Genomic DNA, 15,638 nt, shown 5'->3' with positions numbered 1-15,638 from the left:
TCAGAGTTCAAAGGAGTTAAATATAAGAAGTTTGACACTAAGACATCTAAGTATTAAATAATGTAGATTTGTACCTAGCTTGAAGCAAAACTTGATATCCCTAGGTGAACTTGAAAAGAAAGGCTAAAGGTTTATTATTAAGAAGTCCTTTGTGTTTGTATTTTTCACACTCAAAAGCATTGATACTGTAATAAATTAGCAAGATATTTTTATGCGTATCTTTTAAATTTGTTGTAAAACTCTTTTAATAGAGTTGTACCCTTACTTTCATCTATCAATTACATGGACAAATACTTAGGTTTCTGCTTCCTACACCACCTTATTACTAGCTGCATCCCATTCAAGAAAAAAAGAACTAAAATACGCTTTCTCATTGTACTACATCACCGTTGTTGTTATAATTGTTATTATCATCATCGTTGCCGCCATGTACCATCACAGTGACAAAGGAAGAAGAAGAGAGGGAGAATACTGTACAGGAAAAATAAGAGAGAGAGAACGCATTGCCAACATAAATTCGTTTCAAAATGTTTGTTTTTAAATATACTTTATTCGTTCTGAAAAACTTGTTCCAATGTACATTTCATATATTTCAGAAATCTTATTCTAGAAACCCTGTTCTGAAAAGCTTACTCTGGAATGCATTGTATGCGTAATCTTATTCCAAAAGTTTCATTCTAGAATTTCAGAAGTTTCAAAAAACCTGTCGTAGAAATTTTTTGAAAAAAATAATCTGAAAATTACCTTTACAAATATATAAGATGTCAGTTTAAAAATTATAGGGGTAGACCAAGAAATTAGGAGGTGCAGGAAGAAAATGTCAATAATTATAATCCTAAAAAAGCAAGAAATAAAGTTTATATTGCAGATGAAATTATATTACATAAACTTTTGTATAGAAGATTAATAAAAATAGCGTTTTAATGAAACTGGTGGTGTCTCCCATCTTAAGATAGTTTTAATGAAACCCTTGGTGCCCACCAGAAGTGGGAAGAAGTTTGTGTTCACACCTCTTTATGTATATATATATATATATATGCAACATATACATGAAATGTTAGGCACTCATCCAACACATATAATGACATTTCTTAAGACACAACCGCAGTGTCTGATGTGAAATCATAACTAACCATTTTCTTCTCTATTTCAAGTATTCCTTCTAAGGGAATCACCTTCTCAACCCTCAAACACTCCTTCTCTCTCGTTACCTTTCTCTGCAATCCTATATCAAAACTTTTCACATTGCAAAAACCACTTCAACCCTTCAAGCTTCCCTTCTGTACTTAGCTTTCTTTTTTATCCATCTGAGTATGAGTCATGTTACTCAGCATATCAAGTTTAGCTAAACAATTCCTGCATGATAGCATTTGTATGGCTAGATGATGATCATGTTGTTGTTTTAGTTGGAAGAACATGAGAAGGCTTGCTAAATGATTCAAGGGGAGTTAATATTCAAAACTGCACTATATCTCTCAAATTCAGGAAAACAGGTACTTTGCTCTGTTTTCATCATTCACAATACCTTTTGTCTATGATGCAATTCTCACCTTTTTTTATCAAACACTGAACCATGCAGGCTCAAATATGTTCCTCATAAAATATATATGTGTGTTTTCTATTTAGTTTTAATAAGGAAAACATTTTTTTTAAGTTATGGAAAAACATTTGTACATAGCATGCAAAATATATTCACTATGAAGTAGCAAGTCATACAGGATAATTTTTTTTTCTGCCCACAAAATATATATATATATATATATATATATATATATATATATATATATATATATATATATATATATATATATATATATATATATTGATTTAGCAACACAAGTGAACATTTTTGTTTTTTCAAAAGAGAAGTATTTTCACATTCACAAGATAAAAAGAGTAAAGCTATACCTAAACAAAGAAATCCATATGATCAATTTAAACCTTTTGTACAAAACGTGTTGCATATTTGTTACAATATTTTGCAAAATAACGATGAAATAGTAGATTTTTACTATAATAATGGCGTCATAAGTACCCATAGATATTTATCAAATTAAAAAAATAATTGAGATTGATCATAAGTTTTAATCTCTGACAGTTTTTCAAAAATAATTTAAAAATTTAAAACTAAAAAATGGTTCTTTTTGGTAATTAATAACTACTAAAAATAACTTATTTTATATAATAAAAATAGTTTTATAATAACAGGCACTATGGCGCATCGTAGACACGAGTACCAACAATATTTGTAAGTGTGAATATTTCCATGATCATAACTTTGTTATTATTTGTCTTATTATTTTTTTTATTCCTACAATTCCATAGAAGATAACTTCGTGATATATGAGACCATTGAAAAGGACTATTTGTATAAAATCTGTTGCTTTATTTTAAAAAGATAGTGACTTTTAGATTTTATTAGATATTGGTTTATTGCAAAGGAATTTTCATTTAAGATATGCTTAAGATTATTGTGTTTTGTACTTGTGCACATGTCACATAAGCCTGCTTTGAACCAAGGTAGCATGTAATGGCCCTGAAAAATATATATGTAGAGACTGCAGCTCCTACCAACACCATTCTCTCTCTCATCACTTCAATGATGAAATGCCGCTGATGTAGTTCATTCAGGTTTCACATGTCACATTTCTCACAAATCAAATGTTTGATGAGAAAATTTTTATGATCAGAAGAACATAGGCTTTGACAAATTTTATGTCAGCAGTTCCCATCTGCTAAAATATTGAACAAATCAAATTCACTTCATATCTATGAAACACTTGCAGTCAGATAAAGTGCATAGTTACATTCAACAATGATTTTAGTTTTTAAATTCCATCAATACGTTCCTTCTAAATTTTACTTGGCTGGTCATTAAGGTTTTAAAATTTGACTTCTCAAGATGGGATACTAATACTTTTCCTTCTGATATATATATATATATATATATATATATATATATATATATATATATCATGTCAAGGATAAATGAAGAATCTGATATGTAATAAAAGATAGATGAACACTTCAAGCCAAAGTCTATAAAGGTCTAAAACACATAGGTTTGTCCATATATTCTTGATGAATCTTTCATGTAGAAAGTGAAAAGGAACTTACTGTATATTTTTTATTGCTTTTAGGGCATCAAGTAAAGAATATGGCTAAAGCTAATGATACTCACCCACACTTTTTGTCTTTTAGTTTAGTAGTTTATGGTATTGTTGGGTTTGAGACATGAGAGTTTTGAACCAATATACTTTAAGCCTTAGATTTTTCTGTTTGATACATTCATTGCCTACTAATATTGGTGCTGAGAGAAATAAAAAAAATGCAGAGGACCTTTTACTTTCACTATCTTTTAATTCCTTTGTAATGATATTTTTTTCTGAATCTGTGGTCCCAAATGCAAAGACTTTGTAATTATCCGTGGAAGACAAGGTAAAGAGTGTGACCTCTATGAGTTTGATTTTGACATTTAAGGCAGAGGAATCCATATCCTTAAAACATTGTTTCCATGCTTGCAAGTGACATTTCGTTCCCTTCAGCCAAAATCAAAGCATTGTTTACCCACATGGTTAGAGAAAAAAAAGGTGCTTTAGTTTAGTGCTTAAGTTGTTAAGCCAATTGAAAACGCATTATTGATCGATGAACCAATCAGACTGCTAAAACTTGTAATTCAAGCTACAATGAAAGAGAATATGCCACCAAACATGTACTTGAAATCAAGTATACTCGTTTTTATAATACAGTTTTATGTTGGCCTTACAAAAATAAATAACACCCAACAACTAGTAATTTCGACTTTGAAGACACGATTCTCTCTATATAATGTGTTTTATGGGAATATGATTTAGTGTCCAACAGTACTATTGTACTTTACTAAATAATGACTGAGTTTCATGCCTTCAACTTCTTTGTCACATTGAATTAAGGATGTTGACACTGTCTCTCATAGTACACGACAAAGTCTTCTATGGAATTATTCCATGACACTAACTCTCTTTTGGGACCCAAGAGGTTTTTTTATTATGATAATAACGGTTTAGTCCTTTTATGGAAAAATCGTCATCGACACATGCATGTGATTGTCTGTATGTATAATTAGGAATACATGTTGTAGTTTACAATGTGTACATGGGATTAATTTGAACACACATTAAATTTTGTTTAGCAATGAAAAAAGTATTTGCATTCAATTTTAAAACAAATGGGTTTACCCTGTATAAGATAATCTATTAATAATCTGATTTGATAAAGTATTTATATTCTGATATTGGAGCACTGTTGCAGATATAGGTTAGTGCCTATTGAGGAAAACTAGTCCTAGGCATGCAAGCAGCATATATTCCATCTCAAGTGGAAGAACCAGGACTTGATTTTGCCTAGCAAAAGACAAAGAATCAATGGAATTTCTGTCCTTTTTTCTAGTAGAATCTAACTGTACCTTAAGAGTCATAGTGTCCTCACCCTTTGGATGAGGGTCACTTTCTTTTTTGGTGGCCAAGTTAAGCACCAAGTTTTTGAGCTTTTCCATTCCATGTCAAACAAGTGTTTGTGCGACTCTACTCACTTCATTGCAATGTGCACTTTAATTGAGAATAAGAAAGAATAAAAAAATCACCAAAGCTCTTTACTATACATAGATTGTTGTCACTGTTCGTCATCTATGACCACCTCATACTATCACTGATTTGTTGTGTCTCATCTTCCACACAGAAAGGTGTTGCATAAATCCTGTCTTTTCTAGGTGACAAGTTCCTGCTTCAACCACCATTTGTATTATTGACATTCACAAAAACACCACCATTCCACTGACACAGAGAACTGTATGTATGTACGTTTTTTATTTATTTCTCTTTTGTTCTTTTTATTGTGTCATTCTTTGAGCTATCTCTCTTTTTTGAGGCACGTTTTCAGAACAAGAGCCATGAAACAAGGGTCACCAGCATCACCACCACCACCATCACCACCACAACCACCCCCACCAACAAAAAATGTGATCAGGCTTCAGAGCAGTTTAACGCCATCAAGGTTAAGACTTCCTTCCAAGTACAGAGAGCCTCCAAGGACTCCACCAGAGGTTGTCAATGGAGTGGTGTCAACTCCAACTAGGAGAGCCCAGTCTGTCACTCCAGAGCTGAAGCACACTTCCAGGATCAAAAGGGGTCTAGTGCTGAACAAGGCCAAACCCAATGAAGAGGTTGCAGGAACCCACAGGGGTAGGGAAGCTGAAGAGGCTAAGGCTGTGTCTCGCTTCGTGCGGCCTCATGTTGTGGAACAGTTTGCTAGGCCAAGGAGTGCGGTTGGGGAATTTACTATGAAGAGGGATAAGGAGGACCCTGATGGAAAGAGTAAGAAGGAACTGATGGAGAAGCTTGAGGTGAGTGAGAGTTTGATCAAGAATCTGCAGTCTGAAGTTCTGGCTTTGAAGGCCGAGTTGGAAAAAGTTAAGGGCTTGAATGTGGAGCTGGAATCTCACAACAGAAAACTCACTAAGGATGTTGCTGCTGCTGAATCGAAGGTGATGTCTTTGGGTGGAAGTGAAAAGGTGAGAGTTCAAATGTCAACGGCTTTGTTATTTGTTATCATAAGCTTCAATTGTTTTTTCACTTCTACTGTTCATATTTTCTGTATGGTTAACCCATTTTCAGCTGAAGTTTGATTGGATTTTTTAATGTTATTTTCTATAATGATGTAAAAACGAGGCCACATATCTGTTTTGGGGATAAAACTTATGTTTGAGCTGTTGCTGCATTGAAAGTAAGTCTGGTTTTTATTTTAGATGAAGGAGCCAATTGCAGAACATCAGAGCCCCAAATTTAAACACATTCAGAAACTCATTGCTGACAAATTAGAAAGGTCCATAGTGAAAAAGGAAGCCATTACTGATGGCTGCTTTGTTAAAGCCTCAACTCCAGCACCAACAGCAATTCCTACGATTCCTGAAGCTACAACTATAAGGGTAGGAAGAAAGCCTGCACTAAAAGCATGTCTGCCACCGCCTCCACCACCTCCACCACCGATGCCACCATCAATCCCTTCTAGGCCTGTAGCAAAAGTAAATAACACCCAAAAGGCCCCTGCATTTGTAAAATTACTTCACTCATTGAAGAATCAAGAAGAAATGAAGAACACAACAGGATCGGTTAAACAGCAGAAACCAGTTGCTGTGAATGTACATAGCAGCATTGTTGGAGAAATTCAAAACCGTTCTGCTCATCTATTAGCAGTAAGCACTGTGTTTTCAAATTGAACTGGTGGCTATACATTTGCTGTCATTTTGAAATTAAATATACAGCATTAGTGACTGATCATGCTTTCCAGATAAGGACAGACATTGAAACAAAAGGAAATTTTATCAATGACCTTATAGAAAAGGTGGTAGAAGCGGCCTACACGGACATTGAAGATGTCCTAAATTTTGTGAATTGGCTTGATGGTGAACTCTCATCATTGGTGAGTGCGTAGAAAAATAATTAATCTATTCTGTTTTCTATAGAATAGATTGCTGTTGATTTCTTATTGCCACATATTCTGTTTTCTACAGGCTGATGAGCGTGCAGTCTTGAAGCATTTTAATTGGCCTGAGAGAAAAGCTGATGCCATGCGTGAAGCCGCAGTTGAGTATCGCGAACTTAAATTGTTAGAACAAGAGATTTCCTCCTTCAAGGATGACCCTGAAATTCCATGTGGAGCTTCCTTGAGAAAGATGGCCACCCTATTAGATAAGTAAGAAAGTATATCTATATAATATATTTAGGTACTAATTATGCAGAGCACAGATAATGTCAACAGTTTTACATTGTGAGCCAATGAAATATCCTTGGTGATACAACTTTTGACGTACCGTATATGATAATTTGTACTTAGATGATAGTGTAAAATTTATACTATGAGTGCATATTCTGTTTCCTCAATTTTAAATATGCCAGGTTTATAGTTTGAAGGATACTTACACAGTCCTCTCCTGTCATTCTGATAGGTCTGAGTGCAGCATACAGAGACTAATCAAGCTGAGAAATTCTGTAATGCGTTCATATCAAGATTACAAAATTCCAACCGCTTGGATGCTTGACTCGGGAATCACGGAAAAGGTATCATTTTTATCTTTTCTTTGTGAATGTGACGATAACAATAATGCCACTCAGTAAACCTTGTCTTTCTAATAAGAATTAGAAGTTATGGTTTAATGACATTGGCAATTCTTGAAATCAGTCTGCATGAATAGATATAATACTTAACCATGAACTGAGTTGTGTGAGCCATGTGTTGCTTGGTTTACCTTCAGTCTTTAACTCAATGAAAATGAATTGAAACAACACAGCTAACTGGATGAAGAACAGCTTCAGTTTAGAAATTATTAATCCAAGTCTCTTGTAATTAGCGGTTACTGAATATCACTTACATACGATATTTATCTTTTGAGAGTTGATATTACAATTTTTCATTGTAAAACTTGATTAGAAGAATAATAATTATGCCATATCTGCAGATTAAGCAGGCTTCTATGATTCTGGTCAAAATGTACATGAAAAGAGTGACAATGGAACTTGGATCTGCTAGGAATTCTGACAGACAGTCTAGTCAAGAATCCCTTCTGCTTCAGGGCGTCCATTTTGCATACAGAGCTCATCAGGTATTTCCTAGTGTCTGCAAATATCTGCATATCTTCTTGTCATCAATATTAACCTCCCTACTAATGTGTCAGTTATTTGCAAATCGTTAGAAATGTCATTAGACCGCATGATCATAAATTGAACAAATACCATGTGCTGGTTTGAATGACGAGTACTACTAAGTTTCTGTTTCTTGTACTGCAAACTTAATGATTGTGGATGTTTTGAAAATTTAGCAGAATTTTGTAATTCTTTCACGCCTTTGAAATGACCACCAACCCTTTCTTTTATAAAAAGCAAAAAACTTATTTGCACTCACAACATGAAATATTACAATTTTCATCATTTATGAGACTAATTCACATATTTTGGTATGTCTTTGTAGTTTGCTGGAGGTTTGGATGCAGAAACTCTGTGTGCTTTTGAAGAGATAAGGCAACATGTACCAGGACACTTAGCAGGGTCTCGAGAACTTTTGGCTGGCATAGCATCATCGTAAGAGGCCATTGACATTTTATGCTTTCTTTTCCTTGTCCCCAATGTTCAACACCATTGACGATCATTCAGAAGAAATAAGAAGAAACATGCAGAGATTTTGAAGAAAAAACTAGCTGCTCCCTCGTCTTGATCTATGGATAAAATCTTCAGTCATTGAGCTTAAACAGTTTTTGAGAGAAAAAAAAAAAAGGATATGCTAGCTATATGCACTTACAATGTAAAGTACTTTTCATGATCATCCAGACACAGATTTACCATGTATGATAAGTTTGTTAACTTTGATAATAACCAGCAAAACTGATCTTAATCGATTGATGATAAATATTTTACGTTGAGTACATATATATACATTAAAAATAGTTTCCTCACCCAAAGATAGATCCCTTCTACTCTCTAATTACGTGACAAGAACAAGAAGTTTGCTTGTGTAGGTGCTTATATTTACCTGAGTTTCTGTAATAACATAATTTCATTGACATATTGAGTTTAGAAGTACAATTCGGGCTATTCCTTTTCTAACATGCATGCAACTGTTTATTTTTGAAAAATAGTTATTTTATTAAATGCCATTTTAAGAAATTGACAAAAAGTAAAATACATTTTCCAAAACAACACTTTAGTTTCCAAAACAACATGTTATCTTCTATGTTTGCTTCTTCAGGTCATTAAACTTTCTCAATAAAAAAAAATACTTAAAGATAAAACTATTAATGAAAATTAACAAAAATAAAACTATTTTTAACAATTTATTACACTACTACAAAATAACGGTTGATAACAAATAATTTTTTTTAGTGTTTCCACGTCTACTCTTTAAAATGATTTGTATGAATTTTGTAAATAATTGAATTAGAGGTATATTTTTATAGTTTTTAGAATGAAAACTTGTAGACTATTTTTGAAATGTAAAGAGTAAAATTCTAATGTGTGAAAAGTTAGGTAGTTTGAATTATTTTATAATATTAAGATTTCGTAAGAAATTATAATACTTTTTAAAAGTATTATAAATTATGTTTTCTACTAAATGAAACTTTTGTCGAGGATGGACATGGATGATTTTGAATTTGTTTGCATTTCGGAGTTAGCTTTTAAAAAAATTGATTTTGTTTCTTGTAAAAGTTGATGGAATTATATATGTTCATGATGACAAAATTGATTATTATATGTCACATTTTTTTTTCTTTATTTGACATGTATTCAAACATGAAATCTCAATTTACCATAATGAATTTAAGTAGGTATAGAAAAAGGTCTAAGAGAAAGTTAACGGGAGATTCTAGGAAATTCAACATTAATTAGTTATGAATAGCTGGTACAAAAAATAAAATCATAACTTTTTAACTCAAAACATTACAACAAAAAGTTTATAGAATCTTGTACTTAATCATTTTACTAATTATTATCCAATATCCAATTCTCTTGAATCCTAACTTTTCTCTCTCTCCAAAGACTTCACTAATGTGTTTCAACATGATAACTAATAATTTTTAATATTATTATAAAAGTTTTGTAATTTTTCAATTTTGTTCTTTTAAAAAAACAAAATATTAATGTATATATGAGATAACATGGGATGCCACATGTTAATAAGGGTGAGAGAATGAAAATTGAAATAAATGGCTTTTCACATATTCGTAAAGAATCTTGCATGGACCAACAAGCTTTTCACATATTTCACTGACTAATCTCATGCTCCAACCAAACTTTCTTCATGTTGACCTTTCCATGAGAACCATCGAACTTTACCTCGCTTCATTCAAGTTCTTCAATTTTTGTTTTTCAAATTTAAAAATTCCACTTTGGACAAATATATTACTTAAAAAAATTATAAATTCATTTATGAAATTCCACATCCAACTATGTCAAAATTGTGTGAAAAAAAAAGTGTATTAAAATATCATTTCCCTTTAATTCACATGATATTGGTTGTTTTTCTTGCCACATATTCTATGAATCCAGGGATACAATAAAGTGGTAGACTCCACTTTGAAATAAATGTTTTGATTTTACTTGGAACTCGTGTGATAACGAACTTAAAATATATTTAGATTAGTTGTAAATTTTTATATTTTTCATATGTTATTTCTATTCTTGAATTTTCGATTAAATGTATGACATGTCAATTTTATTAATATTGACAATTTGTACATATATGATTGGATAATGATACTTTGACAATATTTTAATATTATCTGCGTGTCATTTTGTGATTGGTTCATGTTGGTGCTTATAATTATTATTATTGATTGTGGAGTAATTTTGGACCAATCACATAATAATACATAGATGATGTTAAAATGTTCTCAAAAAAATGTTGTCAAAGTATCATTATCCCATATCATATGATTATAAGTATATATGGAACTCTTATTTAAATCAGCTTGAAGTATGGTTTCTTAGCTTCATATTTAAGTAAATTTTATCTCTTAAATCTATTGCTTAAATGGTTTAAGATTTCAAATATACACCGTTCCTCTCTCCAACGAGGAAGAAAATAGTAATAATTATATTAAGTAATTCATACTTAATTAATAAATTCAACCGAATTTCAGAAAGATTTTTTTTTTAATTTCAAATTTATTTCATTTCATCTCTCATTCAAAATTTCAATATTATTTTAAATATATCTCGGCATTTTTTTAATAAAATAATAAATTTAGGAGAAACAAATTTTCTTAGAAGCTAAACTATCCGATTATGAGATTTAAGAAATTGTTATTATTTTGAATACTAACATTACTGTCGTCAGCGTATCATGTCACAACTTATTATTATTTATCCCAATGCATATAAATAAATATATTTAATGCGTATGTCAATTATAGTTATCCTATTGAGACTAAATTTGTGATTAAAATTTATTGATAGATTAAAACAAAATATTGAAAAATAAAACTGGTAAGAATTTAAGCATACATCACATGATTATAAAAATGTCCACGCGTAACTCGTTCTAGAATTAGCATATTGCCGTGAAGCCCTGAACACGACCAACACCAGTTCGCGTCGTTATAATTAGTACAAACTCCAGTGTCGTCTGGATTCTGGGAATATAGCAAGAATATTGATCGTTCTAGTACGCATGTGCTACATCGTATGCTGAAAACTGCTGCAGTTACTTCCACTCCTATTACCGTGCGGAAAACAACATCATCTTAAGCGAAACTACGTAGTGGTTTCCATGTAAGGTTGAATTGTTCCTTGTCAGCATAAAAAACAACTTAAACAGAAAATTAACAAGTAAGCTTCGATTTTGAGGTAAAGGGGAAGCTGTAAATTGTTTAAACTTCATACCCAGTAGCTATTAGGTGTATAAAATTGCAAGACCCGTATGTTTGTTTAGTTCTATATACGAAAGGCATGTTACTCCTCTTTATAGTGTAGGCCTATACCTTTTTCATCAGGTGTGAAATTTTCATGTTTATCTTTAATGTTGTCAATCACTATTGATTTTAGATTTCCAGTATATTTCCTTGACTTCAATCTGTGAACCTTGAAATTGTTGTGTTTTGCTTCTGATGTTAATTCAAAGGATAGGATCATGATTTTCTTTTTCTGGTTTTGTTTAGAAATGTCTTTGTTTCTTACATGGCTGGCATTTGAATGAACTTGAGGTTTCTAAAATTCTGCTGTTAACTTTACTCAAACTATTGAAATTGTTAGCAGAACAGAAAACGGAAAAGATTATCTGATTGTTGTGATTAGTTTGTTGGTTTTATATTGCTTCTGCTGAGTTTATTGAACATGTTGAACCAGATGAGTTGTAAGAATGGCTTTGAAGTGTCTGCTGGTTGTTATGTGTGTTTGGGCTTGGTTAGGATCGTTGACTTTTGCAACTTCTGATGATGGGTTGATGAGGGTTGGTCTAAAAAGGAGGAATTTAGACTTTCAGAGTCTTAAAGATGCAAGAATCAAAGAGTTCGTTCGTCCTACTGATTTAGGGGGTGATCAAAAAAATTGTTGTGATGAAGATATAATATATCTTAAGAATTATGTTGATGCACAATATTTTGGGGAGATTAGTATTGGTTCACCCCCTCAATACTTCAATGTTGTGTTTGACACTGGCAGCTCAAATCTTTGGGTTCCATCTTCAAAATGCATCTTCTCTGTAAGTTACCCGATGATCTGATTCTGATGCAAGTGCTTACTCATTAGTATTTGTTTTATTTTTGAATGAACATGTTTTAAAAACACTCATGGCATGTGCAGATCGCTTGCTATTTTCATTCCAAGTATAGGTCGAAGATATCTAGCACCTATACCGAAATTGGTAACTTTGGATTATCATGGCATATCATTGAAAAGATAAATTAATTGATTTCATTTTAGATGCCTTCATTTGTTTTTATATGCAGAAATATAAATGCTGTTTCAATGAACATGCTTAAAGTTGCATTTGGGAAAATATGCAGGGACGCCTTGCAGTATCCCTTATGGCCAAGGATCTATTTATGGATTCTTCAGCCAAGATAATGTACAAGTTGGAGATGTCATCATCAAAGATCAAGTCAGTATATTGACCTCTGTTAGTTTTCAATCAGATTATGCTGCTTTGGTTTTGCTGATGATTTGTAATTTCCCATCCTTCAGGAATTTGCGGAGATTACAAGAGAGGGATCATTCACACTTTCTGCACTTCCATTTGATGGCATACTTGGACTCGGGTTCCTGGATGCTGCAATTGGAAAAGTCACACCAGTTTGGTACATACACGAACTTTATTAATTCATTTCTCTCTTCGTTGATGTTTCTTCTTTTCTCCATTTTAGATTTGAATAAATGTTGAAGAGTATGCGTGATTGTATTTTTATGGTAACAGGGTAGAAGGATAGTCAAACTTCCCTTTTTTCTTGAGTTTTTTATGCTTCAGATGCAATGATTAGTTAGGTGAATGCAGGTATAATATGATAGAACAAGAGCAAATATGCCACCAAATTTTCTCTCTTTGGCTAAATCAAGATCCAACAGAAGAAATGGGGGGTGAAATTGTCTTTGGTGGTATTGACTATAGGCATTTTAGAGGTGAACACACATATGTTCCCCTTTCTCAAAAGGGTTATTGGCAGGTACAGCATGTTTATAATTTCATCCATGGCTATTATCATCTACCATGTCGTTATTGACTTCGGGAGTTTGCACCTGTAGATTGATGTGGGAGATGTTCTAGTTGCAAGTAACTCAACAGGTGCTCTTACATTGCTATTCCTCATGATGCTTAAATCTGCCTTATTTTTCATTGTTTGTTATAGCTGTGACTGAATACTATGTACGTTTTGTTAGATTAAGGTTGCTAAATGTTGCATTATGCTAAAAGGCAACAAATTGGTGCTTTTTCCAGAAATGACATTTAAATTTCCACAGCCATTTAAGAAGTAAAAGGTCTTTTGTACCAACTGTTTTTCTTTTTAATTCAAGTGGTCCTCTTGATTCTTTTTCCACCTTAAATTTTTTACTGCGGCCATGCATGATTTCCAAATTTGCCATGCCGGGTACTTTTCTTAATTACCTTTGACAGGGTTGTGTGAGGGTGGCTGTGCTGCAATTATAGACTCAGGGACATCTCTAATTGCTGGTCCAACTGTATGATCTCGAACATTATTCTCTCTGTTCACTTCCTCTTTGGGGATTTTTCTTACTATTTTCTGTTTGCAGAGTGTTGTGACTCAAATTAACCATGCCATTGGAGCAGAAGGGTATGTTAGTTTTGAGTGTAAAAGCATTCTCCATAACTATGGGGATTCAATATGGGCATCCTTGATTGCTGGGGTTTGTTCCTTTTGTAATTTTACTTACACTTAATAATTATCCACAGAATACAGCTATTGGAATTTTAATCATACTTTACCTACTTTCTCATGTCTCATATCTGCAGTTAAATCCAGAACTTGTATGCAGTGACATTGGACTCTGTTCAAACAACGGATTTAACACAATGGAGTACACTTTTTTCATTTTCCTAAACTTGATTCTTTAGAGACACTTTCCTTTCTTCCTGTTCTCTTAACATAGGTCTAACTTTAACCTGCAGTGATGTTATTGAAACAGTGGTGCATAATGAAAGTTGGAATGGATCACCAATAAGGGAGAGCCCCTTTTGTTCCTTTTGCAATATGATTGTCCTTTGGATCCAAGTCCAGATTAAGCAAAGCAATGTGAAAGAAAAAGTATTTAAATATGTGGATGAGGTAGTTGTTTACAAGCTTACAGTTGTTAGATATGCTTCACATCACATAAGTCTCCAATTAATCACCCACAGGCTTTTTCTTTGTGTCAATTTCCTTCTCTAAAGCTGTGTGAGAAGCTTCCAAATCCCCCGGGACATTCATTTATAAACTGCAATAGTATTTCTTCCATGCCACACATCACATTCACGATTGGAAACAAATCTTTTCCCCTCTCTCCAGAACAGGTTTGTTGTTTAACATGAATGCTGTGTTGCTTCTATACATCACTGTCTTAGCACTAGAAAAGTGCTCATGCATAAGTATTTATATCTGATACTACCTCAATTTTATCTGTTTCTCTCCAACTTCTCAAAATTGATTCTTCTACTCCTTTCCATTACAAAGATTTGACAAATAGACAAAGCAAAACCGGTGCTTTTTTATGCAATCCATAGTTTGTTCCCATTTCAGAATGTTTCGTAAGTATAATCTTTCCTTTGTCCTCAGTATGTACTTCAATTTGAAGAAGGCTGTTCTACTGTCTGCTATGGTGGTTTTGTTGCTATAGATGTTCCTCCTCCACAGGGTCCCCTCTGGTAATCTATTCTATATCATGTTAATGTAAATTATGTATGCTACTAAATCACTCAGTAATGAGCCAAGTGCTTGGTTTTCTCTTTCCCCACTATATCTTTATATTATGTGTGACATGACAGTAATGGTATGTTTGCAGGGTTCTTGGAAATATATTCATGGGGGCATATCATACAGTATTTGACTATGGAAATCTCCGTATAGGATTTGCAGAAGCTGCATAGTTATAGCTTGGTGATATTACTTTGCCAAATTCGTTTTGAATGATAAAAATGGAGGTCTGCATGATCCACAAATAATAATTGCAGTTCTTGAGAATTTGTCTCAAGGTCTCTATTCAGTTGTAAATGGTGATTGGAATATTCTATGAATAAAATTTGTGATATTTGTTCCCAAGTGTTAAAATGAGAGAAAAACAAGAGTAAAAGAATATATATATATATAAGGCAGAAAAACTCTCAAGAGAGAGATGTTTAATTAACTGTGCATTTATTTTACAATACTAAATACATGTTATAAAATGTCACTACACTCTATGGCAGTAAAAACCTCTTACTCATCAGTGAGTGAAAAAGGGATTGTAATAAAAATAGGTTTGAAAAAAAAAACCTGGATTCCTTCCCAAGATTAAGTTGTTTTCATCTCGTTTAGGAAAACAGCTATACCAGAAACTGAATCTCTATTCTATCACTAATCACTTGTTTTGATAAAAACATTGGTTTAAATTATATATGAAGTAATCACTTTAATTGGGATTCTAATT

The 15,638-nt window shown here is 32.7% G+C and overlaps 2 protein-coding genes across 13 annotated transcripts; both read left to right on the top strand.

The window, feature by feature from the left end:
- The first annotated feature begins 1,149 nt into the window (after positions 1-1,149).
- Positions 1,150-8,421, top strand: LOC108319484 (protein CHUP1, chloroplastic). 5 transcript variants are annotated; one of them, XM_052877060.1, is made up of 10 exons: positions 1,150-1,493; positions 2,209-2,248; positions 4,717-4,826; positions 4,918-5,548; positions 5,783-6,229; positions 6,325-6,456; positions 6,548-6,729; positions 6,983-7,094; positions 7,493-7,636; positions 8,002-8,421. In XM_052877060.1, the coding sequence occupies exons 4-10, from the start codon at positions 4,928-4,930 to the stop codon at positions 8,113-8,115; spliced, it is 1,752 nt and encodes a 583-aa protein (XP_052733020.1). In that variant the 5' UTR covers positions 1,150-1,493; positions 2,209-2,248; positions 4,717-4,826; positions 4,918-4,927; the 3' UTR covers positions 8,116-8,421. The 5 variants fall into 5 exon arrangements, with proteins under 5 accessions (XP_052733020.1, XP_052733019.1, XP_017406136.1 ...); XM_052877059.1 differs by lacking the exon at positions 2,209-2,248; XM_017550647.2 differs by lacking the exons at positions 1,150-1,493; positions 2,209-2,248 and having other exon boundaries at positions 4,356-4,834.
- Positions 8,422-11,064: 2,643 nt separating this feature from the next.
- LOC108319443 (cyprosin) lies at positions 11,065-15,271 on the top strand. 8 transcript variants are annotated; one of them, XM_052876941.1, is made up of 14 exons: positions 11,065-11,297; positions 11,933-12,225; positions 12,327-12,387; positions 12,530-12,624; positions 12,708-12,820; positions 13,015-13,183; positions 13,263-13,302; positions 13,633-13,697; positions 13,770-13,883; positions 13,990-14,054; positions 14,146-14,302; positions 14,374-14,526; positions 14,789-14,877; positions 15,015-15,271. In XM_052876941.1, exons 2-14 carry the CDS (start codon positions 11,968-11,970, stop codon positions 15,097-15,099), a joined length of 1,464 nt encoding a protein of 487 aa, XP_052732901.1. In that variant the 5' UTR covers positions 11,065-11,297; positions 11,933-11,967; the 3' UTR covers positions 15,100-15,271. The 8 variants fall into 8 exon arrangements, with proteins under 8 accessions (XP_052732901.1, XP_052732896.1, XP_052732900.1 ...); XM_052876936.1 differs by having other exon boundaries at positions 11,871-12,225; XM_052876940.1 differs by having other exon boundaries at positions 11,065-11,354.
- The last annotated feature ends 367 nt before the right edge of the window (positions 15,272-15,638 follow it).

This window comes from Vigna angularis, chromosome 4, assembly GCF_016808095.1.
Source record: "Vigna angularis cultivar LongXiaoDou No.4 chromosome 4, ASM1680809v1, whole genome shotgun sequence".
NCBI lineage: Eukaryota > Viridiplantae > Streptophyta > Magnoliopsida > Fabales > Fabaceae > Vigna > Vigna angularis.
The sequence above is the reverse complement of the archived record's forward strand: the minus strand, read 5'-3'. Positions and strand labels throughout refer to the sequence as shown.